At 41.5% G+C, this 22,736-nt stretch overlaps 2 protein-coding genes across 10 annotated transcripts in view; both read right to left on the bottom strand.

Annotated features, from left to right (window-relative positions):
• Positions 1–1,214: 1,214 nt before the first annotated feature.
• On the bottom strand, positions 1,215–10,567 carry MAGOH (mago homolog, exon junction complex subunit). Its single transcript, XM_043461287.1, has 5 exons — positions 10,381–10,567; positions 7,399–7,457; positions 5,162–5,272; positions 2,532–2,614; positions 1,215–1,488 (listed from the first exon to the last, which is right to left on the bottom strand). Exons 1-5 carry the CDS (start codon positions 10,466–10,468, stop codon positions 1,389–1,391), a joined length of 441 nt encoding a protein of 146 aa, XP_043317222.1. The 5' UTR covers positions 10,469–10,567; the 3' UTR covers positions 1,215–1,388.
• Positions 10,568–13,291: 2,724 nt separating this feature from the next.
• LRP8 (LDL receptor related protein 8) overlaps positions 13,292–22,736 on the bottom strand; it is an 80,466-nt gene continuing 71,021 nt past the window's right edge. For 6 of the 9 annotated variants that reach the window (XM_043461282.1, XM_043461275.1, XM_043461277.1 and 3 more), the window contains 3 exons: positions 21,402–21,574; positions 20,268–20,444; positions 13,292–18,096 (listed from right to left, as the gene is read on the bottom strand). In XM_043461282.1, coding sequence (XP_043317217.1) covers positions 18,058–18,096; positions 20,268–20,444; positions 21,402–21,574 — 389 coding nt within the window. In that variant the 3' untranslated portion in view covers positions 13,292–18,057. The remainder of the gene's footprint in view (positions 18,097–20,267; positions 20,445–21,401; positions 21,575–22,736) is intronic. The other 3 variants (XM_043461278.1, XM_043461279.1, XM_043461284.1) reach the window with 1 other exon arrangement.

Below are 22,736 nucleotides of genomic sequence, written 5' to 3'. Positions count from 1 at the left end.
GTCAAAGTAGGGCATGCGGGTGTGTGTTGGGGAGACACTTGCCTAGGAGTATTTGGGACCTGTCCTAAGTTGGCTGTTCTTGAGGGATGTTGAGCTTAGCTTTATCACCTCCCCTCAGTCAAATGAGATTTAGCAACACCGTGGCCACTATCCGTTCAGTCAGCAGTTTGCCTGAGGAAGCCATGCAACCTAGCAGCAAGAAAAATTTCCTGCAGATCTACCTGCTGAACAAATCTCCACACTATCTATACCAACTAGGTCGCTTCTTTAAAGGCTGTTAGAATTCTGACTTTAAAATGAATTATTGGAAAGTTTTTCTGAGACTAGCCACTTTATCCCTTATAATGTATTAAACCAAGTATTCTTCCCCATAGTGAAATAGTTTCAGATATATCTATAAAGGTGATTTTAAAAACTCCAACCTCTGGCTTCCCTGGTGGCTCAGTGGTAAAGAATCCACCTGCCAATGCAGGAGACATGGGTTTGAACCCTGGTCTGGGGACCCAACATGCTGCAGAGCAACTAAGCCCATGCACCACAACTATTGAGCCTGTGCTCTAGAGCCCAGAAATCACAACTACTGAGCCCATGTGCCACAACTACTAAGCCTGTGCCCTAGAGTTCATGCTCCACAACAAGAAAAACCACAATGAGAAGCCCAAGCAATACAAGAGTAGCCCCTGCTCTCCACAACGAGAGAAAAGCCTGAGCAGCAATAAAGACTAGCACAGCCAAGAATAAAAATAAGTAAAAAAAAAAACCAAAAAAACCCTCCAACCTGTTATACCTCAGTAAAGCTAGATTTAAAAAATAAAACCAAAATATCAACCATACCATTTTACTCCCTAAAAAATTAATAATACTTCATTAATACCAAATATCCAGTGTTTAGATATTCTTACTGATGGCAATTTTACATTTCCTGAATCATGATCCAGACAGGGTTCAAACATTTTATTATGTGATTATCTGTCTCTCAAATCTCCTTTAACATTCCCACTCCATCTCCATTTGTTTGCAGCTTTTTTTTTTTTAAGAAATCAGATCACTTACCCTGGAGTTTCCTCTGGTTATTGATTGGATTTCCACTGTTATTTCTTAGCATGTTTCTCTAATCTTTTACTTCCTATAAACTGGTAGTTATATGTACAGAGTTGATTAGATTTTTGGCAATACTTAACATAAGCTACTGTTAAAAAGTAATTTGAGACAAGTTCACATGTTCAGGTCTTTATAAAATAAAAAAAATGCATTTTGTTACATATTTATTAAAGACAATCATTTATAGTTTATAAAAAAAATATTGCCCTGATACACACAAAAATGTCTAGATAATGGTAATTAAAAGCAGCACTCCCACCCCCCTTGTGTCCACACCAATGTTCCATCTAGATTGGCTTAATCTTGAAGTGTAATCCAATAAGACTGAAGACCAAACACTTCAGGTCCTGGACAAGATAATAAAATACTCGTAAGCCTTCTGGATCCCTGTAATGCAAGAGGAAAAAAAATGTTTAAAAAGCTGAAAAAAACTCAGCAAAAAATACCACTTAATAACCCAGATTATTTATGTACCAGGATATTCCTCATAAGAGGTATTTACAGAATTAAAACTTTGAAAACAACCAAATGTCCAAAAAGAAGAAAAAGTCTAATATACATTAAAACAAAATATTAAGAAGTAATTTAAAATGTTAAGGTTTTTCATGATTAAAGTTAACAGACTGTTGATCTCAATTCAACTTTTGTGCTTTAAAAGACTATTTTTTAAAGCACAGGAAAAAGAAATACTTTAAGATTAATGGTTATCTGATAATTTTATGGGTGATTTTCTACATTTCTGTATTTCCTATATTTTCTATAGTAAGCATGTATTACTTTCAGAATTAGGAAAATTTCCTTTTTAAGAGGTAGTACTAAGCAGGACCAAGAGACTCACTCAACCTTACTACAGCATAACTGGGTAAGAACAAGGAGACTGTTCATAGGAACACAACTATGCCCAACATGTACTAAAAGTGAACTGTATCTAATCCCAAATCCTCAAAGCACAAGAGCCAAAAAGGCTGCCAAATTCTAATGACTCTTTGTGGCATACAGATTCATGTCTCAATAATTTACCCTGACAAAGACAAATTCCTAAATTTATATTCTAAATGATTTCAAGTTTCACTAAAGTCAGGCTTTAATATGTGCAATCTGAATAACCAACACTGAGGAAGGTATCCAGACTCATTGATTCCACAGGTTATTTCCAGCAGTTGTTTTTTTGTGTTTTGGTCAGATTCTTACCCACTTTGGCTGCTCCTGTGGGTGTATCACTGAGAAGTGCTTACTGACAACGATTGACTGAAACACCAAAAGCAAAAGGAGCAAGCCCTTGAAGATAATTTGGAGTCTCTCAAAGCTGGCCAGTTCTTAGATTTGTACCAGATTATTATCTTACCATAACAGTCTCAATTTGATTATGGGTTTCATATCAGCCTGCTCGAAAACAGACATATCTGGATATAAGGATCATGTGTACTTACTTGGATTGATTGACATCAATAAGGGAACCAATTTTTGATGTTGTGAAAGAAATGTGTTCGTCTCCAATGACAATTTCAAGCTCCTAGAAACATTGAAAGAAGTATCCATCTGAATTGGTTTTTCATCACACAGGAGAAGGGTTCATCATCTTCCAAATCACATGAACTCTAATACAGATGGCCACATTACCAAGAACAACCTGAGCCCTAGACTGTATGGGGTACTAGAAACAGAGATAAATGGTACGACATAAATACTGTTTTAGTCCTTGAGTAGCTTGTACTCTTAGAAGTTGTGTCTGTGAGGCTCCACATTTGCAAGAATTTACATTGTTTTCCATATAGGAGTTTTCATTGTTAACAATATGGAGTAACATGTATAAATCTGTTTTACAAATACTGAGAATCTAACTTTTAGGGGCCACATGGGACAAGGAAAGGAATTCCAGACCTTTCTCACTTACTAGTTGTATGCCCTTGGGCTTGAATTTCTAAAGAATGGAACAAGCACCACAATCTTAAAAAAAAAAAATCTATTGGGCGGGGAATAGGAGGGGGGGGTCTATGAGACAGATCAGCAAAACCAAACAAAGATTTCTGCCCTTGAGGAACTTATAATCTATTGAGTTCTACTTCTTTCTTTTAAAAAAATATTTAATTAATTAATTTATCTGGCTGTGCTCGTCTTCATGCAGGATCTTTAGTTGAGGCATGTGGGATCTAGTTCCCTGAGCAGAGACCAAACCTGCAGCCCCCTGAATTGGGAGCAGGAAGTGTTAGCCACTGGACCACAGGGGAAGTCCCTGAGTTCTACTTCTTAACATTCAGACTTGAAATGTTAATATTTTGTTGTATTTGTGTCAGATTTCTTTTTCAAGAAATATTACAGTTTAGACCCACCTCCCACTCTATTCTTCCTGCATGCCCAGAAGTTGGAATGTTTTCTTTCCACTCATGGTTTTAGATTAGATATAATGTCTTTAACATTTTTACATAAATGATCATACTACATGTATCTTTTTGCTCAACAAAGGTGTTTTTTTTTTTTTTTTAATTGAGTTACATAGGGCTTCCCAAGTGGTGCTAGTGGTAAAGAATCCACTTGACAATGCAGGAGGCGTAAGAGATGAGGGTTCAGTCCTTGGGTTGGGAAGATCCCCTGGAGGAGGGCATGCCAACCCACTCCAGTATTTTTGCCTGAAGAATCCCATGGAGAGAGGAGCCTGGTGGCTACAGTCCATGGGGTCACAAAGAGTAGGACACGACTGAGTGACCGAGCACATTGAGTTACATTGCAGTTTTTTGTTTTTGGCCACAGGGCATGGCTTGTGGGATCTTGGTAGTGAAAACACCAAATCCTAACCACTGATCACCAGGGAATCTCCATATTGAGTTAAAATTGGTTTGTAACATAAGTACAATATTCTATTTCTACTTCTGCATATACTTATACTGTGCTGACCACCAAAAATTTAAGTTTCTGTCACCATACAGTTGATTCCCTTTACCAATTTTGCACACCCAGCCCCTTCCCTCTAAAAACCACTACTCTGTTTTTTGTATCTATGTGGTTCCAGTTGGTTTGTTAATTTATTTTGGCTTTTGTTTGTTTTCAACAAAGTTTTTGTATGTAGATCAAGTTCATTATTTTTAGATGCTTTAGAATATTCATCATCATGCATAAGGAAAACCAAACAAGACAATTTCAGACAATGATAAATGCCATGAAGACAAAAACTAGATCTTATTTAAGTGATAAGAAAAGGCATTTTAGATTAGATAGGTTCTTAAGACATCACTGAAGAAGTGACATTTGAAGACCTCAATAATAAAGATAGTCTCAGAACGTTCCAGGCAATATGTAGCAGATGCAAAAGTTCTAAACTAAGAACCACCTAGGTGAATCTGAGTAACATAAATAAGACCAATGAGATTTAAACCCAGTGAGAGATGGTGAAAATGGTAGAAGGTAATCTGGGAGTTCAGATTTTATTTTAAATGCAGTGGGAAGCCAGTTTAAAATCAGTGGAATATATAAACAAATTTACATTTTAAAAGATTACTGTCACTTCAGGAAAGAAAAAATGGGCTGTACAGGACAAAAGAGACAATGAAATCAACTGCAAGTTGGAAGGCAGCATTAAAGTAGAAAAAAGAATCTTTCCCATTAATCTGGTCAAATATGACAGTGGCTTTTATTTTTTAATTACCACAATGTTTTCAGAATAAATATCTAAGCCAGAAATTTAAACAGGTAAGACTTAGTTGCTGGCATGACTTTCCATTACATTGTTGACATGACTATGTTTTATTTATCTTGCTATCTTCACAATGTTTTGTCCATAGCGGTTACTTAGTAAGAAACGTGGGTAGCAAATACTCTCGAGAAGCGGGAGGTGGACCAGAAGAAATTCAGGGCTGGGCTCCAGGTGTGGAGCAGCTCCACCTGCTGTCTGTCCCTGGTCCTCCGTGGGGCTTTGTGCTACCTTAGACCACGGTGCTGGTAACCTGCTCAGTATAGGCCTCCAGAACACACACACTTACTGAGTACATTCAGTGTCACATGCAGAGCAGGAAGCTTTATCTTATTGTAAGATTCCTGCACTGTGGGTAGCTGCTAAAACACTCACCTGCCGGCCCACTCGGTCAGGAGGAGGCCACAATGCATCATCCTCTTTGGTAATTTCACTGTCATCAATTATTCTCTTCAGTTCCTCCATCACACTTTTATGTACATAAGCCTGAAAGCAAGTTAAAAAACAGAATTTAAATTGTATCTCTAGGCAGCATTCTGACTCAGATAGTGATGAAAGATTAAAAAAAAAAAAAAGACTAATGAAAATTTATTTCTGGCACCTCTGTAAACGTGAAGACACTCCAGCTTGACTTCAGCATGCTAAGAGGATGGCAGGGTCAGAAGTGTCCAATGACTACACCTCAATCCCACATCTAGTTGTTTCTGTTTCTTGGTCCATCCTGTTCATATGGACCTACTCCTTGCCTACCTGCACACCTGAGCCCCGAAGAAAGATCTGTGAGTAACTCAGGTTACCTTAAACTAAATGATATGCTTCTGAAGAGCAGACACATGTCTTTTACATTTTATATATTACTACACATTTTAAAAAAGTGAGGATGCTGACATGTATGGGTAAGCATAATACTGATCACTAATTAAATATTACAGTATGAAAATATACTATTAAGACATTTTCAAATATGACAAAGCAGTTAAAAGAAAAGAATGGCTTTAATGAAGTTCAATGGCGTGGTAGAAATCACACCAAACACGGACTTCACAAAGGCAGGCAGAGGTCTAAATTCCTGCTCAGTCTCTTACTAGAAAGGGTAACTCTGAACAAGCCCCATAATTAAGATATGGGTCTTCAATGTCTTATCTGTAAAGGATATGTAACACCACCCATCACAGAGGCTTATGATAGGGGTTCAAATAGGACTACAGATGTAGTACCTAGTGTCATGACTAGAATCTAACATGCATTCAATGATGTTAAGTGCTTTCCCACACTCCCTTTTGCCTACTCAAATGCAAATTAAAAGAGCTCCACTGAGTGCTAGGTACCAGGGAATGCAGATGATACCCCCTAATGGCAGAAAGTGAAGAGGAACTAAAGAGCCTCTTGATGAAGGTGAAAGAGGAGAGTGAAAGAGCTGGCTTAAAACTCAACATTCAAAAAACTAAGATCATGGCATCTGGCCCCCTCACTTCATGGCAAACAGATGGAGAAAAAATGGAAACAGTGACAGACTTTATTTTCTTGGACTCCAAAATCACTACAGACAGTGACTGCAGCCATGAAGTTAAAAGACACTTGCTCCCTGGAAGAAAAGCTATGACAAACCTAGTTTAGTTCAGTTCAGTTCAGTCGCTCAGTCATGGCCAACTCTTTGCGACCCCATGGACTGCAGCATGCCAGGCCTCCCTGTCCATCACCAACTCCCGGAGTCTACCCAAACTCATGTCCATTGGGTCAGTGATGCCATCCGTTGTCCCCTTCTCCTCCCGCCTAGACAGCGTATTAAAAAGCAGAGACATCACTTTGCTGACAAAGGTCCGTATAGACAAAGCTATGTTTTTTTCCAGTAGTTATATATGGATAAGAGAGCTGAACTATAAAGAAGGCTGAGTGCCAAAGAATTGATGCTTTTGAACTGGGTGCTGGAGACTTGAGTTCCCTAGATAGCAAGGAGATCAAACCAGTCAATCATAAAGGAAATCAGTCCTGAATATTCATTGGCAGGACTGATCCTGAAGCTGAAGTTCCAATACTATGGCCACCTGATGCAAAGAGCCAAATCACTGGAAAAGATTCTGATGCTGGAAAAGATTGAGGGCAGGAGAAGTGGGCAACAGAGGATGAGACAGATAGAGGGCATCACCAACTAAATGGACAGGAGTTTGAGCAAACTCTGGGAGATACTGAAGGACAGGGAAGGCTGGTGTACTGCAGTCCATGGGGTTGCAAAGTCAGATATGACTTAGCAACTGAACAACAACCATCAAGGAATATATCAAATACTAAGTTAGTGGCGCGTATGTTTTTTCAGATGAAGCAACTGAGACTTATCAAGCTCAACCAAGAAATTTTCCCAAGGTCACATGGTTAGTGAAAGATTCAAGGTTCAAAACCAAGATCTGCAAGACTTCAAATGATTACCAGTTATTGACTCATCACTATTAAAGAAAAAATAAACTAAAAGAAGATTTGAGAAAAACTTTAGAAGCTGTCTACAGACACATTTATACTTTCCTACTCTTTATCTTTCAATATTATTCCCAGAAAGAATAAAAACAGGACACAAGGCTAAATGGTAGTGAATGAAAGGCCCTCAGAAGATTCATTACCTCTTTTCTGATCATGACATCATTTTTGTAATTGCTGTTGTTGGCATATCTCAATTTCCCTGTGAGTGACAAAAAACAAATTCAATATATAATAAAAACATAAAGAAAGTGTCATTAGCCTACCAAGACTATCAGCTATTGCTTAAAATGTATCCTAACTTTCCCTTCAAAGTGTCTAATAGTTTTAGTATTTACACCTCTGGTGTTTCGACAATACTAGTCTTTTCAGTTTTTCACTTTAGGCTTTGGTGGACAAAAAAAGTCACCTGCCTTATCAGTCAACAAAGGATGTTGCAGCGATTAAGCCATCAGCCACTGCAGCCACACCACTCCCAGCCCCTTCCCTATGGGTGCACTCTGAGGGGATTGAGGATGTTGAAAACAGGATACTGGCCCAGGACAGTTAAGGTGCATATCAAAGGAATGATTTCAATGAGCCTAGCAACTTCCCATACAAAGAAAAATGCTAACTTAATTAACTTTAGATGTCTGGTATTTGATTAACGGTAACCTTTAGATGTTCTACCTGCTTTTTGTTTGTTTGTTTTGGGTTTTTTTCCCTCTAAAACATCCTATATATCCCGGCTCATCCCTCACCTCTTCAGAATAGTCCCTCAAAGCTATCTGACAGCCTAACTCCTAGGCTTAAGTCCCCAGTGTTTCCACTGAATAAAACAATTCTCAAACTTTAAGTTATGTATTTTTTTCCCCAGTGAACACTATTAAATAATCTTCTAGCCAAAAATACAGCTGACAATGATTTACAATTCTTGCAAAAGGCAGCTCAGGTGTGATAAAAGAACAGACTCTTTTGTGACTGGCAAATCATATCTCAGCAGGTTAATGTCCTCAGCTGAAAACAGCAGTGACTGATAACCTACCTGCACACAGGGCCTTCAGAGTCTCAAAAGAACTGTGAAAGTTTCTGAAAACTATAAAATGGTTTTTACATATATTAACATATGTCTGTGAAACACTGATCTATTCCTTTTCTAAACACGATAGAAAAGTTGTGGTTTTATTATTGAGCATTTTTGTTATACAAAGCCCTCTGTGACACTGTTCATCAACCAGGCTGATCTGGGTATATATGGTGGATATGAAGAAGATAAAAGGAAATAGAGGAGATAATTTTTTCCCTGTAGCAGGCACACTAAAAAAAGTCAAAATAACTGATGCTTTACTGCACTGTGTCTCTGCCTCAAGTCTCTCTCCATTTAGTTCATTCTCCATAGAGTGGACAGAGTGAAACAGTAACAGATGGATCCAATTGGGTCACTCTAACATTGACGTTTTAATGCTGACAGCGGCTCCCCACTACCTTCTTGATAAAGTCCAAAATCCTCAATGTGGCTTCCTGCTAAGCTAAGCCCATTTCCAGCTTCACTCCTACAACAGAACTCTCACATAGAGCTGGGGTTAATCAAAATACAGTTCACCCTTAAAGGATGTAGGGGTTAGGGGCACCCACCCTCTACACAGTCAAAACTCTGAGTATAACTTAAGAGTCAGCCAGCATCTGTGATTTCTCGGTGTCTACAGTTCCTCATCCTCAATTCAACCAACTGTGGATCAGGTAGTAGCACAGTATTCATTAGTATTACTAAAAAAAAAAATCTGTGTATAAATGGACACATGCCATTCAAACCTGTGTTGTTCCAGGGTCAACTAACTGTTTTGGTATCTGCCTGAAACATCCCATGCACCTTTTGGGTTTTCAGCCTCTTTGCTGTTAATGCTGTCCAAAATGCGTTCTTGACCCATCTGTCTAACCAACTCCTACACAGTACTAAAGACTCATACTCTCCACCCAGGTCATCTTATGCAGGAAGCCTTCTTTGACTCGAAGGCCAGGTTAGGTGCCTTCTTTCCACTCCCAGAGTCTTTTCTGTTTCTTTCTACAACACCTTATACACTGTCTTACCATTGTTAACAAAACTTTCTCCACAATTTGGTCTTGTCAGTTCATTCATGGGGTCCCAAAGAGTCGGACACAACTTAGCTACTGAACTACAGGAAGTTCATCTTTGTGCCTCCATTTAGTGGAAGCTTTCTGTCATCTTTCACTCCTTTTCCTTCACCATATTGGTCCCTCACCAAATCCTATCAATTGGCAAAGTCCTACTGGTTCTGCCTCCAACTGTATCCTAAATCCTTCTCTACTTTTACTATAACTCTAGTTCAAACCAACATCCTTTTTCTCTTAACAATTGTAACCATCTCCTGTTAAGTAGTTTTCATTCTTGCCAATTCTGCACCTAATAATTACAATACTTTCTTAAGAATAGATTACACCTCTGCTTAAAACTTTCCAATTGCTTCCTGCTGCACTTAGAAAAAAAATCCAAACGCACCAAGACTATATGGTGTGGCCCCTGCCTACCTAATTGACATCATCTCCTACTATTCTCCCCAGCGTTCACTACTCTTCAGCCACAATGGCCACCTGAAACATGCCTAGCTCATCTCTGCCTAGAATGTTCTTTTCCCGAGCTGGCTCCTTCTTTGTCAATCAGAGCTCAGCTCAAACATCGGCTCTTCAGCGAGTTCTCCAATGGCTAGCCTTCCTGAAAGCGGCCCATCAGCAATTGTTCCATCATTTTATTTTCTGATCACTCAACACTATCTGGGTTATTTTTTGTTTACGATCTCCCAGCAAAAGAATACAAGCTCCACGAGAGAGGACGCCTGTTTATCGTTCACTCCTACACCCCGGATTGTGGAAGTGAGCCTGGCACAGATAGGCGCTCAAGAAAGGTTTGTTGAATAAAGCAATATGGTCAGAATCGTCACTAAACAGAAGCCCCGGCATACGGACAGAAAGAATCAGTGGGGCGGACAAGGATCGTTCCTTCCAAGTCTGCGCCTCACAGCCATCGGTCCCTTCCTCTAGTTCTTCGTACATTCCGGATTCCCAGCCTCCCCATTCGCCCGCCCCCAGGCCTAGTCCTCGCTCCCGGAGAGCCGGGAGGCTTCTCTCACCGTCGGGCCGGAACTCAAATTCCAGGAATTCGTGGCCGAATTTGCCTTTGTGCCCCACGTAGTAACGCAGGTAAAAGTCACTCTCCATGGCTCGCAAAACGGAGACGAGACCGAACTTTCAAGAGCAAACCGCACCGCCACTAAACGCGCCCGACACTGACGTTTGCAGCGGCGCGAGGAAGTGACGTCAAGAAACGTCATCGCGCGTCGCGGAGCGACCCCCCCCCTCCTCCCACTTCCGGAGATGGGATCAGGGGACTTCTCCCCTCCCGGCGGAATAAAGCCCCTTTCTCCCAGAGGCGGAGTCGGTTCAGCCCCGCCCCATCGGCCTGCGACTTGAGGCTGAGGGTTGTTCGTCAGTGTCCCCTTGGGACTTGAGGCGGAAAGCTTGAGGCCCAGGCTCCAGTTTCAATTAGGATCCCCAACAGTGTGAGTCGGAATAGGCTCTTCACCGTCTCAGAACCTAGGTCGTCCCATCAGTAAAATAGGGTTAAAGGACCCGACCTCTTGGGAAAACACAGCGCGGCGCGTTTCTAACGTTGGCTCCGACTTAAAAAATCAGTTTAAGTAACTTCTTAGCGACGCTTTCCCTAAATCCACAGTGGAGCTGGCCAATTTTTTTTTTTTTTTGGCAACTAACTCTCCCGCACTTATTCTCCATTTTATCTCTTTCTACCTCACTTTTTCCCCTTTCTGCCTCACTGGTCTCTAGATGAGGTGTTGTGAGTAGGAGTTAAGTTTTGAATGTTTGATCTCCCACTCCTCCCACGCCATTGAATCGCCTCGGACGGAGCACCTAAAAAATACTGGTTCCAAACCAATTAAGTCAAAATCTTCCACAGTGGATCTGTGTGTTGGTGTTTATTTTTTCTCCGCAGTTTGAATCAGGACTGTGAACTACTGTCCAGGAAGCTCTTGTCTTTTCAGGCATAAGTGGTTGACTGCCAATGTTTTCTCGGCTGTGGAAAATATTTTCCTCCTTGATTAGGCCAAGGGCAACCAAACTCTTAATTATTAGAAACCTGCCTTAGCTCATCTAAGTTCCAGCCAGATGGAAAACGGAATTGGTTCTAGAGACAGTGCTGAAATGGCATCATTTTGAGGGCCTGGAGAAGAGTCAGACACGACTGAGCACGCGTGACTATAACACTATTCTGTCTTCGGGCTAGTGGTCCCTGAATCTCATTCCCAATCTTGCCGTTACTACTTTTCTCCCTGAAAAATTATTGACAACAAAATGAAGAGTGGGTGCTGGGGCGGGGGGTCGGTTGGGGGCGTTGTCACTGGAGATTTGTGTTAAAATAATCCCTCGTGTGACAGTGTTTCCCTGTGGCCAAAGGTGAACTGACTGAACTTTTTGGACCTCAGGTTGCTTATCTTTAAAATGAGCGTAATAATATTACACATCTGGCAGAACTGTTGCAAGGATAAGAAACGATGTCTTGGAAATTCAAAAATACTTTTCAAACTCCAAGTTGCTATAAGGCATCTTATTAAAAAAAAAACACTGAATGTGGGTGGTAACAAGGGACTGGTATAAAAAAGATAAGGGAATCAATAAATGTCAGCCCCTAGGCTGAGTGTGTTTACAAGTGCCCTTTAAATTCTCACAACAGTCTTGAGGTGGTAGTTAGAGTTAAATATTTAGAGACATTGGGTAATTACCACAGGGTTATTTTCCAAGAGTGAAATTATAAAAATTATAATGTAATTGATGAATCTGGGCATCTGGAGACATGGAAAATATCAAAAAGTGATGAGAAAATTTCAAGGACACCCAGCTCCAATCAAGCTGTAAGGTAATTCCAGGCTTGGGGGTATGAAGCCACGTAGTATAGCTGAAAGAACATGGCCTGTGTGTCTAATGGGTCTGAGGTTAGCATAATTTGCTGAGCATCTACTATGTGTCATGTGCTGGGAATACAGTGATGGCTGTCAAGGAGCATATAAGCAATTATAATGTAGGCATCAAATTTATAAATAGGGGAAGCACAGAATAGCATGGAAGCCCATGCTCCTAATCCAGTCTAGGGGACTAAGTTAAGTCTCCCTGAAGAAAATGTTCCAGACAGAGGGCCCAGAACTTTTTGGTTAAAATACAGAAAAAAAAAAAAAGTTGAGAATATAGTAATGAGGTTGTAGAAGAGGTACAAGACTAATCACGAAGGACCTTATAACACATGTTAAGGAGTTTGGGTTAAAACCCCAAGGCTGTTGGATTTAAATGCAAGGAAAACAGATGAAGGGCTTTAAGCAGGAAAGTGGAAAAGGGTGTTGGTGACAAGACCTATTGCATTCTAGAAAGATCACTCTGTCTGCAGTGTTGTAGACTGGATTGTAAAATGGAAAGATTAGAAGAATGAAACTCACAGACAATGGAGATTAAGATGAAGTCAGAAAGGTAGGGGAAAAATCAGGAGTATGGTATCATGGAAACCAAAATAAGAGTACTTTAAGGCAGGAGGGCCAACAGTGTTATACGCTGCTTCTAGGTCAAGGAAGAAAAGGATTGAAAGTATTTCCAAGGTTTATAATTAAGGAGATCCTGGGTCACCTTGGTAAAAACAACCTCCTTGGCATGGGAGTGAGAGGCAGAGCACTGGAATACAAGTAGGCAAAATTTGTTGTGGAAGCACAGAGTTCCCTAACCTTACAAGTTAGGTCTGAGTCTGAGAGAACATAGAAGGCTCCCTAAGCAGAGTACTTAGGACAAACAGGAGTTAAGCCAGATGAAGAGAGAGAAGGAAAACTGAGGCAGAGGACACCACATGTGCTACATGTGTTTTGGGGGCATAACTGTTGACTTTGGGCAGTGCCCTCATTCTTTTTCTCATCTCTAAGATGGGAATGATAATATTAGTCTTTATCTCACAAGATTGCTCACTCCCCACTCCTTAAAGCATCACAGTACTTTCAGATTTAATAAAAGGAATTTAATCTCTCTCTAGAAACAGTGCACCAAGTTTACAAATGTCCACATTTGTTTTTAGTTCACCAAGATGATGCCAGTACAACTAGTGAGATGCAGCACATCACCCCTTGCCTCTGGAAGAGAATCCAGGTTGCAAAGGGGACTGAGTACAGAAGCTAAGGGAACTCAGAAGGACAAGACAAAAAGTAGAAATGGTTAGTGTGACCCAACATTCTAACATGCCTGTTACATCAAATACGATCATTTAGGGGTATTCAGGGAAGACAAACAAGGAAAATTCATTTGGGTACAATGGGATGGAGTCTGCAAACCAGTACTTCACCTCACATCAACAACAGCTTGTATAGAACAAAATGCTATTTAAAACACATGGTTTGTACAGATATTTTCTCTTGTAATTTTTGTAAAAAAGTATCAAAACCTTCATGTCTTTAAATATATATATATACACACACATATACAGGTGGCTTTTTAAAATTACTTTTTATAGCACAAAGTATTTGCAAATGCGAGGATTTCTGCTGATTCTCAACTATGCACATGGTGCATAGCCTGAACAAAGCTTCCTGATTTCTTATGTTAACTGAAAATGTGAAGCTGTTAATTCCTCCACCTCAAAGTTGTCCACATCCTGAAAATCCTCAATATCCTAAAAATAGTGGGAAAATTCCAATACTCTTTGTGCATTGCCAGGAAAAGAAATGATTTACTCTGAAGCACTGAACTGATAACTCGTTTCTGTTTTGTGAAATGATGAGTGTGTAGCAGGATTGAGGGAGAGGAGTAGAGAGGCTCTCATTCCTGTGCCCTCTCCCCATTCCTTCCAGTACCTGACTGGATAGTGCTGGGGGTCCCCTCTGCGGACACCACGTCTTCCAAAATTTCCAGTTTTCTTTTTCATGGTTGAGAAAGTCCCAGAGGCTCTTGACAACATGGAATGATTCTGTGAAAATCCCACTGCCCTCATATCAGTCTTCATTGACCATGTCAAAAAACTCTGACACAAATATATGAAAAGCAGTCACTATTTTCCTTTGGCCACAGGAAAGCTTGAGGGTAAAGACTGTCATGTCTGCAAAGTGCTTGCAACACATCCTGATCAATTTTCCGTGATGTACTTGGTACCTTACACACAGTAAATGACCAAGAAAATTTGATTAATTGAATCAGAAATTAAATAGAAGTATTCTATAAAGTGCTTACATTGAACCTATCTTTCCATCCAGCCTCATTTCTTGCTAAGTCTCCCTTGAGCCTTTTGCTCATTACAAACTACGTTCAGTTCCTTAAAATGCTCTTTCATGCTTCTGTGTCTTCTGCCTGAAGCAGCCTGGACACCCCGACTTCATTTCTGAGACTTAGCTTAGGTCTACTTTTCCTACAATGCCTTTCTTGACCCCATTCTTTATCTCCTCAGGTAGAAATGACCTCTCTCTCCTTTGTAACCTAATAGTACTCCAAAACAGAAAAAAAAAACCTACTCTTTTTTTTGTTTGTTCCACATATGTCTTCCTCTAATTGCTACTGTGAGTTCCATCAGGACAGAAAGCATTTGATTGACTTGTACATCTGCAGTACCTGGCACTTAGTTGCTACCTAGCAAATAGTTTCAGTAGATGAATATACATATTGCAATCACATAGACAGCTGGAGGGATGGATCATACTTATTGCTATAAATTTAAATCCAATCTCATTCTGAGGTTACAGTTTACCTCAATCTATTTAATAATCATGCTCTCAAGAATAAATAAATAAAATTTTAGTTTCCTCTGTTTCTGGAAGACCATTTCTGCCAGGGCCTTCAAAATTCCACCAGAAAGATAGGCCCTAAGATAGGTAGCAGGTTTGATACAGTGTTCGGGCAGCCCAAAGTAGTCTCCTGGAAAAGGAAAGGGCGGAAGAGGCCTTGGACTAGTTTCTTTTATATATATATATATCTGGTAAATTGTCTAACCTTTGGGCCTTATCTCTAAATGCCCCTCCAGCACTATAGTCCAATGACTCTGTGATCCATTATTGGCTGTAGATATATGATGACACAGGGGCAAAAGGCAACAGAAGTGCAACTACACCTCAAAATGCCTCCAAGAATAGGGAACGATGGACCTGACTCCTCAGACTTCATCTTATTTAATGCCATCCAATACATGAGTATTCCACAGGTTTTTTTTTTTTTTTTTTTTTTTGTAGGTTGCTCCCATAACAGCCTCTTCCAAACCACAGTGGTAGCATAATCAGGAAGCATGGGCAGAAGACCCTGGCAGGCTACAGTCCACGGGGCTGCAAAGAGTCAGACACGACTGAGCAACTGAGCACATAGGTTCTTATGTCACAGGAAACATGGATGCCTCCCAGAAAGTTGTGTTTCATCATCATTTTGAGATTTCAGGCTGAATCATCCTGACCCCACTCATTATTCTTTTCTTCAAAGGCCAGGATCTGACTGAAAGTTTAGAAACTATGCATTAGTCACTATTATCATTTCCCCAGAAATTCTGTTTCTTTGGAGGCAGGTTACAGGGAAAGTTGCTTGTTTTGTGTAAATTTCAGTGTCTTTACTTTCGTCATTTTTCTTCAGTCAAAAATAATTTTACTTCCCGTTTCTGAAAGAATAGTAAGTCATTAGGCTCCACAGGAGTTGTCCCTCTGTTCTTAAAATTCTGTTTGGTGTTGGTCATTCTATGTCAGTTGCATGCACCCTCTCGATGAATGTTTCAGGACTATCCACACATGTATATCATGAAGAAACTGCTTGTTTATGCAAAGCTTAGTACCCAGGTTCCAGGACACTGTTAGGAGACCAAGACCATGAGTGATGTGGAGAAAGGTCCTAGGAAGAGGGTGATAGAACTCCAGAATCACTGCCTGCAAATTCAGAGGGTATCAAGCTGGTGAGACATCCAAGCTTCATTGAGTTAGAGGCAGCTCGAGAGTGGAGGAGAGGAATTTGCTTAAAAGTGTCAAGTTCCAGGTATGTTCAGGTTAGGTACATGTCCTCTGCTCCTACTTACACCAAACATTTCCATGTGACACCTTGTCCCTGGCTGTCCAGTGGGTATAAAGTGGCAGAACATCTGAGTTAATAAAAGACCACACCTTGGATAAGAGTCAACGGGGACTAAATTCCTTCTGGGACTGTAAGATTATCTTTTCAATGGTAGACCCCAAAAAAGAAAAGTGCACTTCTCCCCACATCCCCCAAGACCCAGGAAAAGCAAAATAAGTGTCCACAATGAAAAAAAAATCTATACATATACCCAGAGTTTTCCTTTTATTTACAAAGCAGTAAACCAAATTCCTGTGTGAACATATATATCCAGTAAACTATAATATTGTGTATGCCATTTCCTCCTCAAACAGGACTTTAAGTTTGGCCACTTTTTCTGATTTAGGCCAAATAGCAGTTCATCTATGTAGACACATGATGGTAACAAACCTATGTATCACCTTAAACTGTTTTCCCCACCTTAAGGATGTGGCAGAGAGTAAGGGGAAGGGCGAAATAGAGATGAACAAAACCTATTCCTCCGTCCTTATCCTCACCCATAGGATACTCAGAGGTAAGTGTCTGAGCCAGTCCCTAAAGTAAACTTGGGAGGTTCTAAAAACATCTCCACTTAGCTCTTTCTAAGTAAGGATGGCACCCTCAGTATGCTTCAGAGAAAACAATGAATTCAATCCAGGTGTCCTGAAGGAAAATGAAGTTACTTGAAATGCTGGACTTTAAAACAAGGAGTAGCTGAGGTTCAGGAATGTTCTCACCTGAGCTTGCGAGAACTTTGGGTACGGTGTGAAGTCTGTACACTGGCTTTAGCCACAGAAGAGAAAGCCCAGGTGAGAGCTACGGCAGCCCCTTGTGAGCTGAGGGGCCCTTTTCTGACTGGCTGGAGTCCCAGGAGTGGCCAGAGGCAGAAAAGCTCTACCTCTTCCACTGCATGTTTGCACAAATCACGATCTCTCTTTTCTGAGCCAAATTTACAAAGGCTTCTCTGAAAACTACAGATACCCCTCTCTTGTGGATTGTTTTAAAATATACTTATCTTTATGTAACTGAACAACAGCCATAGGTGTGCCTCTTCTCTACAGATTTTTCTCTCTCACTCACGTACACGCAGAAACAGAAATGCACACAGAGACCACACAGTGGGCCAATCATACCAAAAATAAATACTCTCACATCTATAAATTACTTACAGAGCTAATCTTGGTTTTGAATTATGTTAATAAATAACCTAAATGGGAGAGGAAGTTGAAGTGTCTTCTTTTTTTTTTCTTTTTACTTATGTTGATGGATAGCCACAAAGCATTATCATTCTATTTACAAAAAAAACAAAAACAAAACATAACTCTGAAACCTAAAAAAGACCCTCCAAACCAAAAGCCCTCTGTAAATAAAATTTTTAAATGATGAGTAAGCTACTGTACCATCGGCCCCATTTGGTTATGTACATCATGTTAGTCACTCAGCAGTAGCTATTCCATGAATTCTTCATGGGTAGTGCAACCAGTTAAAAAGTGTATAAAACATTATACATATAAAAACTCTCACATCCTTTGGATGTCTGCAGTTCATCATAACTTTGTGGTTACCTTTCTGCAACATAAATTAAAAAAATTACACACACACACACACACACACACACACAGACTCAAGTACAGAAACCCTTCCATCCAGGCATACACCATCCAGAGTGTAGTGCATGGGACTGAATTCCATGAGGCACGAAGGGAGTGGTCCCATCCTCAGGGCAGTCCATCATCTTCAAGGCTTAATGCCACTCGCTGGGGGAGACAGAGCAAAGAAATCATCATTAGATCCACTGGAGCTATTTATTGGATCACAACGTACCAGAAATTCTATTACTTTATAGGCAGTAGCTCACGTACTCTTCAAACTACCTCAGAAGACAGGTTTGTCATATTTATTTTACAGATGAGAAAACTGAGACGCGATGAGCTTAAACAGCATTTTTCCTGGGTCACACAGCAAGTGGGTGAACTCAATTTGAACCCAGATCTGTATGACTCCAGAGCTGTAGTTTTTTTCATCATTCTGTGCTGTCTCTGTAAAGAAGGGGGCTACAGAGATCTAAACTCTCTCCATCCTCCCTTATACGATTTTAGGTTTGCTGAACTTCAGTGGGTTAGCTTTGCAAATGTTTAATCCCAGGCCTCTATCACACCTCTATCACTCTGTCTATTTCTATCACACTGATCACAATCAGGAAGGTAATCGGCTGCACCCCTCCAACTAATTGTATAGAATTGGGAGGCAATGGAGGTCAATTACATTAACCCCTCTTTCCCTCACCCCTACTTTCTAGTCACTAGATACTCGACTTCCTTCTGCCACAAATGGGTGATTCTAGATGGTGAGACCACTAACCCCTGAGCCAGTCTATTCCACTGTAGACAGTAGATTTAAATTCTTTCCCATATTGACATGAGATCTGTTTCTTTACTTCTTCTGATGTTCCCTGATTCTCTCTCTTAGGCTCAGAGAGTTCTACACAGATAACCCTTGAAATTTTCAGTTTCGAATTCCCTTCCCTTTCTTCTGAGCATCTTTTTCTCCGGCACATCTAGCTCCCCCAATGTGGTCCTGATTTTATCCTGTGCCCCACTCTTCCATTTCCTCAATACCCTCCTTTGGATAGACCCCATTGTTTTAAGATCTTTCTCATAGCTTTATGAATTTGGGCTAGCCACTTTATCTCTCTGAGCCTTGGTTTCATCACCTGTTAAATGGGAATAGTAATAGGACCTATCAAATGAGATCATGTATGGAGAGTGTTTAATATAGTATCTAACACATGTGGGATCCAGAGTATTCTACATCAACCTAACCAACATAAGACAGCCTGTCAAATCATCTTTGGGTTATTTGTGATTTTGCAGGAATGTCATGGCCTTGCTCCACTAAACTTCTAGTCTGTTACCCTCCTCCTCAAGACAGATCTCCAGGCTAAAGGCAGGTCCCAGCAGTGATAGTGGAGCTACCCGAGAAGGGGCCAGGGGAGAGAACAGATTGTTGAGAACACTGATTTCCAAAGCTTCAAGGCTAGATACACTGAGATATAGTGGAAAGAGCATAGACTTTTGTGTACATACAGACAAGAGTGTGAATCCTGGTTCTGCCACTTCCTAGTTGTGATCCTAGGTAAGTTATTCAATTTCTCTGAGTCTCAGTTTCCTCATCTGCAAAATGGAGCTAATAATGTCAAGTATATAAGTTACTGTAAAGACTAAACAAGAAAATTTATGTAAAACACTGAATAGTGTCTGAAACAGTAGATTCTTACTAAATGTCAATTTCCTCGCTCTCCTACTCTATTTCTCTGCAGCTGGCAGGAGCTTATTCTTCAGGCCTTAGTTTCATCAGGAATAGCTCCTCCTGAGTGACTGTTTCCTTCTCTGGAAACAGTGACAATTCACATGTACAGGGAGCTTTATACATTCTCACATGTGCTATCTCACTTGAACTCAGGCTGTAAAGGGAAGGGGGGTTATCATTCCCATTTTACAAATAAAAGTGAGCACGTAGAAAGGACAGAGATCATAGGGCTGTGGAACAGTGAAACTGGGAGTCATCTCCTTACTCCAAGCTCAACATTCCTTCCACTGTGCCCTCTCTGATCTTTAAAAACTGGTTAAGCAACTGTTTGCTTGGACTGGCCGAGGTTAAGGATCCTCAAGGCCATCTGCTAACCCTCCTCACTCATCAAACTTATCTCCCATGTCTCCCCTTCATAGCTTTAGCAGCCATTCTGTCCGTCCTGCCCCATACTCAGTCATTTCTTCCACATGCCATTTCCTTAGTCTGCAACTTGCCCCAACACCCAGCTCACAACCTGCAGCCTTCCAGAACCAGAAAGCCTTCGAGGATTGGCTGCACCTGGCTGGTTCATGCCCTCACTCATCAGCCCCTCAGACTCAGAGTGGCGCTGCCCTACCTTGCACTTGACGACAGGCAGCTCGGAAAGAGGGTTCTTCGGGAGTTGGTGCGGCTGTGACCTTGGTTCCCCCGGCAAGACAAAAAGCTCCTTGAGGGCAGGGGCTGGGTCTTCCAGTTCTCTGGTCTCCCCAAGACAGGGCTCTGCCCACAGTGGGTGATCAAAGCTGCTGATTGCCTGACAGGGGGATGGACTGGATGACCTATGAGGTCACACTCAGCCCCGACTCGGCTATACAACCATGACATCTGCTTCAGCCACTGTGTGGTCCTCACTCCCCCAACAAGCCACGCCCTGTTGTGCCTCTCGGCCTCTGCACATGCTTCTTTCTGAAATGTCATTTTCCCCCTTCTCTACGTGGAAGACTGCTATTAATCTTTCAAGGACACAGTTCATCTGTCACCTCCTCTGTGAGGCATTCCTGCCTGATTTCTCAAAGAGCATTAACAGCTCCTTTGTGGGTATTTCCATAGCATTGGTTCAACAAATATTTACTGGGAGCCAGCTATGCTGTGCTAGGTACCAGGGCCACATTAATCAGACAATCCTGCCCTCAAGGAGCTCACAGTCTAGTGGGGAGACCAATGGGTATACAGGCAAGTAGACTACAGTGTGACATGTGTTGTGATGGAGAGAGGCAATGGGAGAAAAAGAAACCAGGGACAGCTTAGAAGAGGAGGCCCCTGGGCTTCCACCATGGCACTTAGCGCACAGCTGTTCAATAGCAAGTGACTCTCTAACTCCCCCACCAACTCCCTGGAAGCAAGTACATCCCGTCTTAACTTTTGAACACTTGGAATCTAATGTGGTACTTGGCACATAATGGGTGTACAGTGCTTACTGTAATGAATGAGTTTGAATTGAAGGACCACGGTTACCTTTCTAGGCCACAGGTTCTGAAACCTTGCTCAGCACAAAGACAGGCCTCTTTACTCCAGCAAGAGCTTCTAGGTACAAGGTTGTTCTGAGACCCTTCTACCCCAACCACCTGCCCCAGCATTTCTGTGTCCCCAGGGCCTAGAACAATGCCTGGCACATGGCTGGTTCTTGATAAATGTCTAAAGGAGGGAGGGAGGGAGAGGGGAAGGGAGGAAAGGAAGGCAGGAAGGAATCCTTCCAGCAAGGAATACTTACTGCTGGATAGACATGGCCAATCTGAGCAGTCCTCCCTATGTGCAGCTCATCCTCCTCCTCTTCTTCGGTAGTTTTCCTGTACACTGGATTGTCGAAATTCATGCTTTTGGTATTCTTCCGCTTCCAGTTTCTCCAGATCAGGTAGCCACTCATGCACAGCAGGGCTATGACCACTGGAGGAGGAGACACGTCACACTGGGTATATCCAGCAGGCTCCAGCCCGCTGCCCAGACGTCAGTGCGTTTCTCATCACCATTCCTACTTGACTGCCCCTTGCTCCTCAGGCTCTGTTTCTGCATATCCTTTTTCTGCTGTTGGGAAGCCCTTCTCTTAGCTTTTCCTTCATTAACTGCTCATCCTTCCAGATCCAGCTCAAATGCTCTCAGCCTCGCATGGTACAGTCAGTGTTTCCCTCACGTGTGTTTCTAGACCACAGCACTGTACTTTCTCTGCATCCTCAGCTAGACCGAGCTCTTTGAGGGCAGCGACTGTGTCTTCTTTCTCTCTCTATGCCCTGTGCCCAGCACTGAGTAGGTGCTCAGTCACATGCTGAGTAAATGAGTGAATTTCTTCACCACATTCTTGCTGCTTCCCTAGATTTCTCTAAGAAAACCATTCTCTCCCAAAATTGGAGGGGGGAGGGTAAGGTGGGGTGGGGTGCTTCTTTCCAAAGCTGGGTCTCTGCAAGAAGAGGAACATCTCTAGAAGGGGACACAGCAGGGAAACACAGGCTCTGAGTTAAAATAAATGGTATGCTAATGAGTGAAGGAGGAAGTTCTCAAATAGAGCTGGGCAAAAATGAGGCAAGCAGATTCATAAGACAGTAAGTGGTCACCATGAGTGAGCACTCAAGTGAGGCTGGGTGACAGCCATCCAGGGTGCTATAGAGGGATTTCCACTTTGGTAAGATTATAATAATCACTAATAATGATACCCATAAAGACAGGAACAGGGCAAGGATGCCTGCTATCACTGCTAGTATTTGTCATCCCGGTAGGACCAGACAGAGAACTGAAAGGCACACATGGGAAAGAGAGAAACCAACTATCATAAACATACACTGTAGGTCTGGAAACTCTTAGAAAAGCAGATGACAAGCTACTAGAAATAAGTTTAGTTCCTCAAGAATCAACATAAACAATTGGGGTTTCCCTGGTGGTTCAGTGGTTAAGATTCTGCGCTTCCACTGCAGGGGCCATGGGTTCAATCCCAGGTTGGGGAAGTTCTACATGCCACACACTGTGGCCAAAAAAAACAACATAAAAAAATCAATAGCTTTCCTATTAATCAGCAATAATCAATTAGCAAATGGATATAATAAGAACACATAACAGC

Source organism: Cervus canadensis, chromosome 2, assembly GCF_019320065.1.
Source record: "Cervus canadensis isolate Bull #8, Minnesota chromosome 2, ASM1932006v1, whole genome shotgun sequence".
Taxonomy (NCBI): Eukaryota; Metazoa; Chordata; class Mammalia; order Artiodactyla; family Cervidae; genus Cervus; species Cervus canadensis.
The sequence above is the reverse complement of the archived record's forward strand: the minus strand, read 5'-3'. Positions and strand labels throughout refer to the sequence as shown.

Bases quoted from the DNA above. Each gene is read 5' to 3' on its own strand.
- MAGOH (XM_043461287.1), bottom strand. From the start codon at position 10,468: ATGGAGAGTGACTTTTACCTGCGTTACTACGTGGGGCACAAAGGCAAA. The intron at 5,273-7,398 runs GTAATGAATCTT...ACTTGCTTTCAG, and splicing joins ATGTCATGATCAGAAAAGAG to GCTTATGTACATAAAAGTGT. The intron at 1,489-2,531 runs GTAAGTACACAT...CTTGCATTACAG, and splicing joins ATTGATGTCAATCAATCCAA to GGATCCAGAAGGCTTACGAG.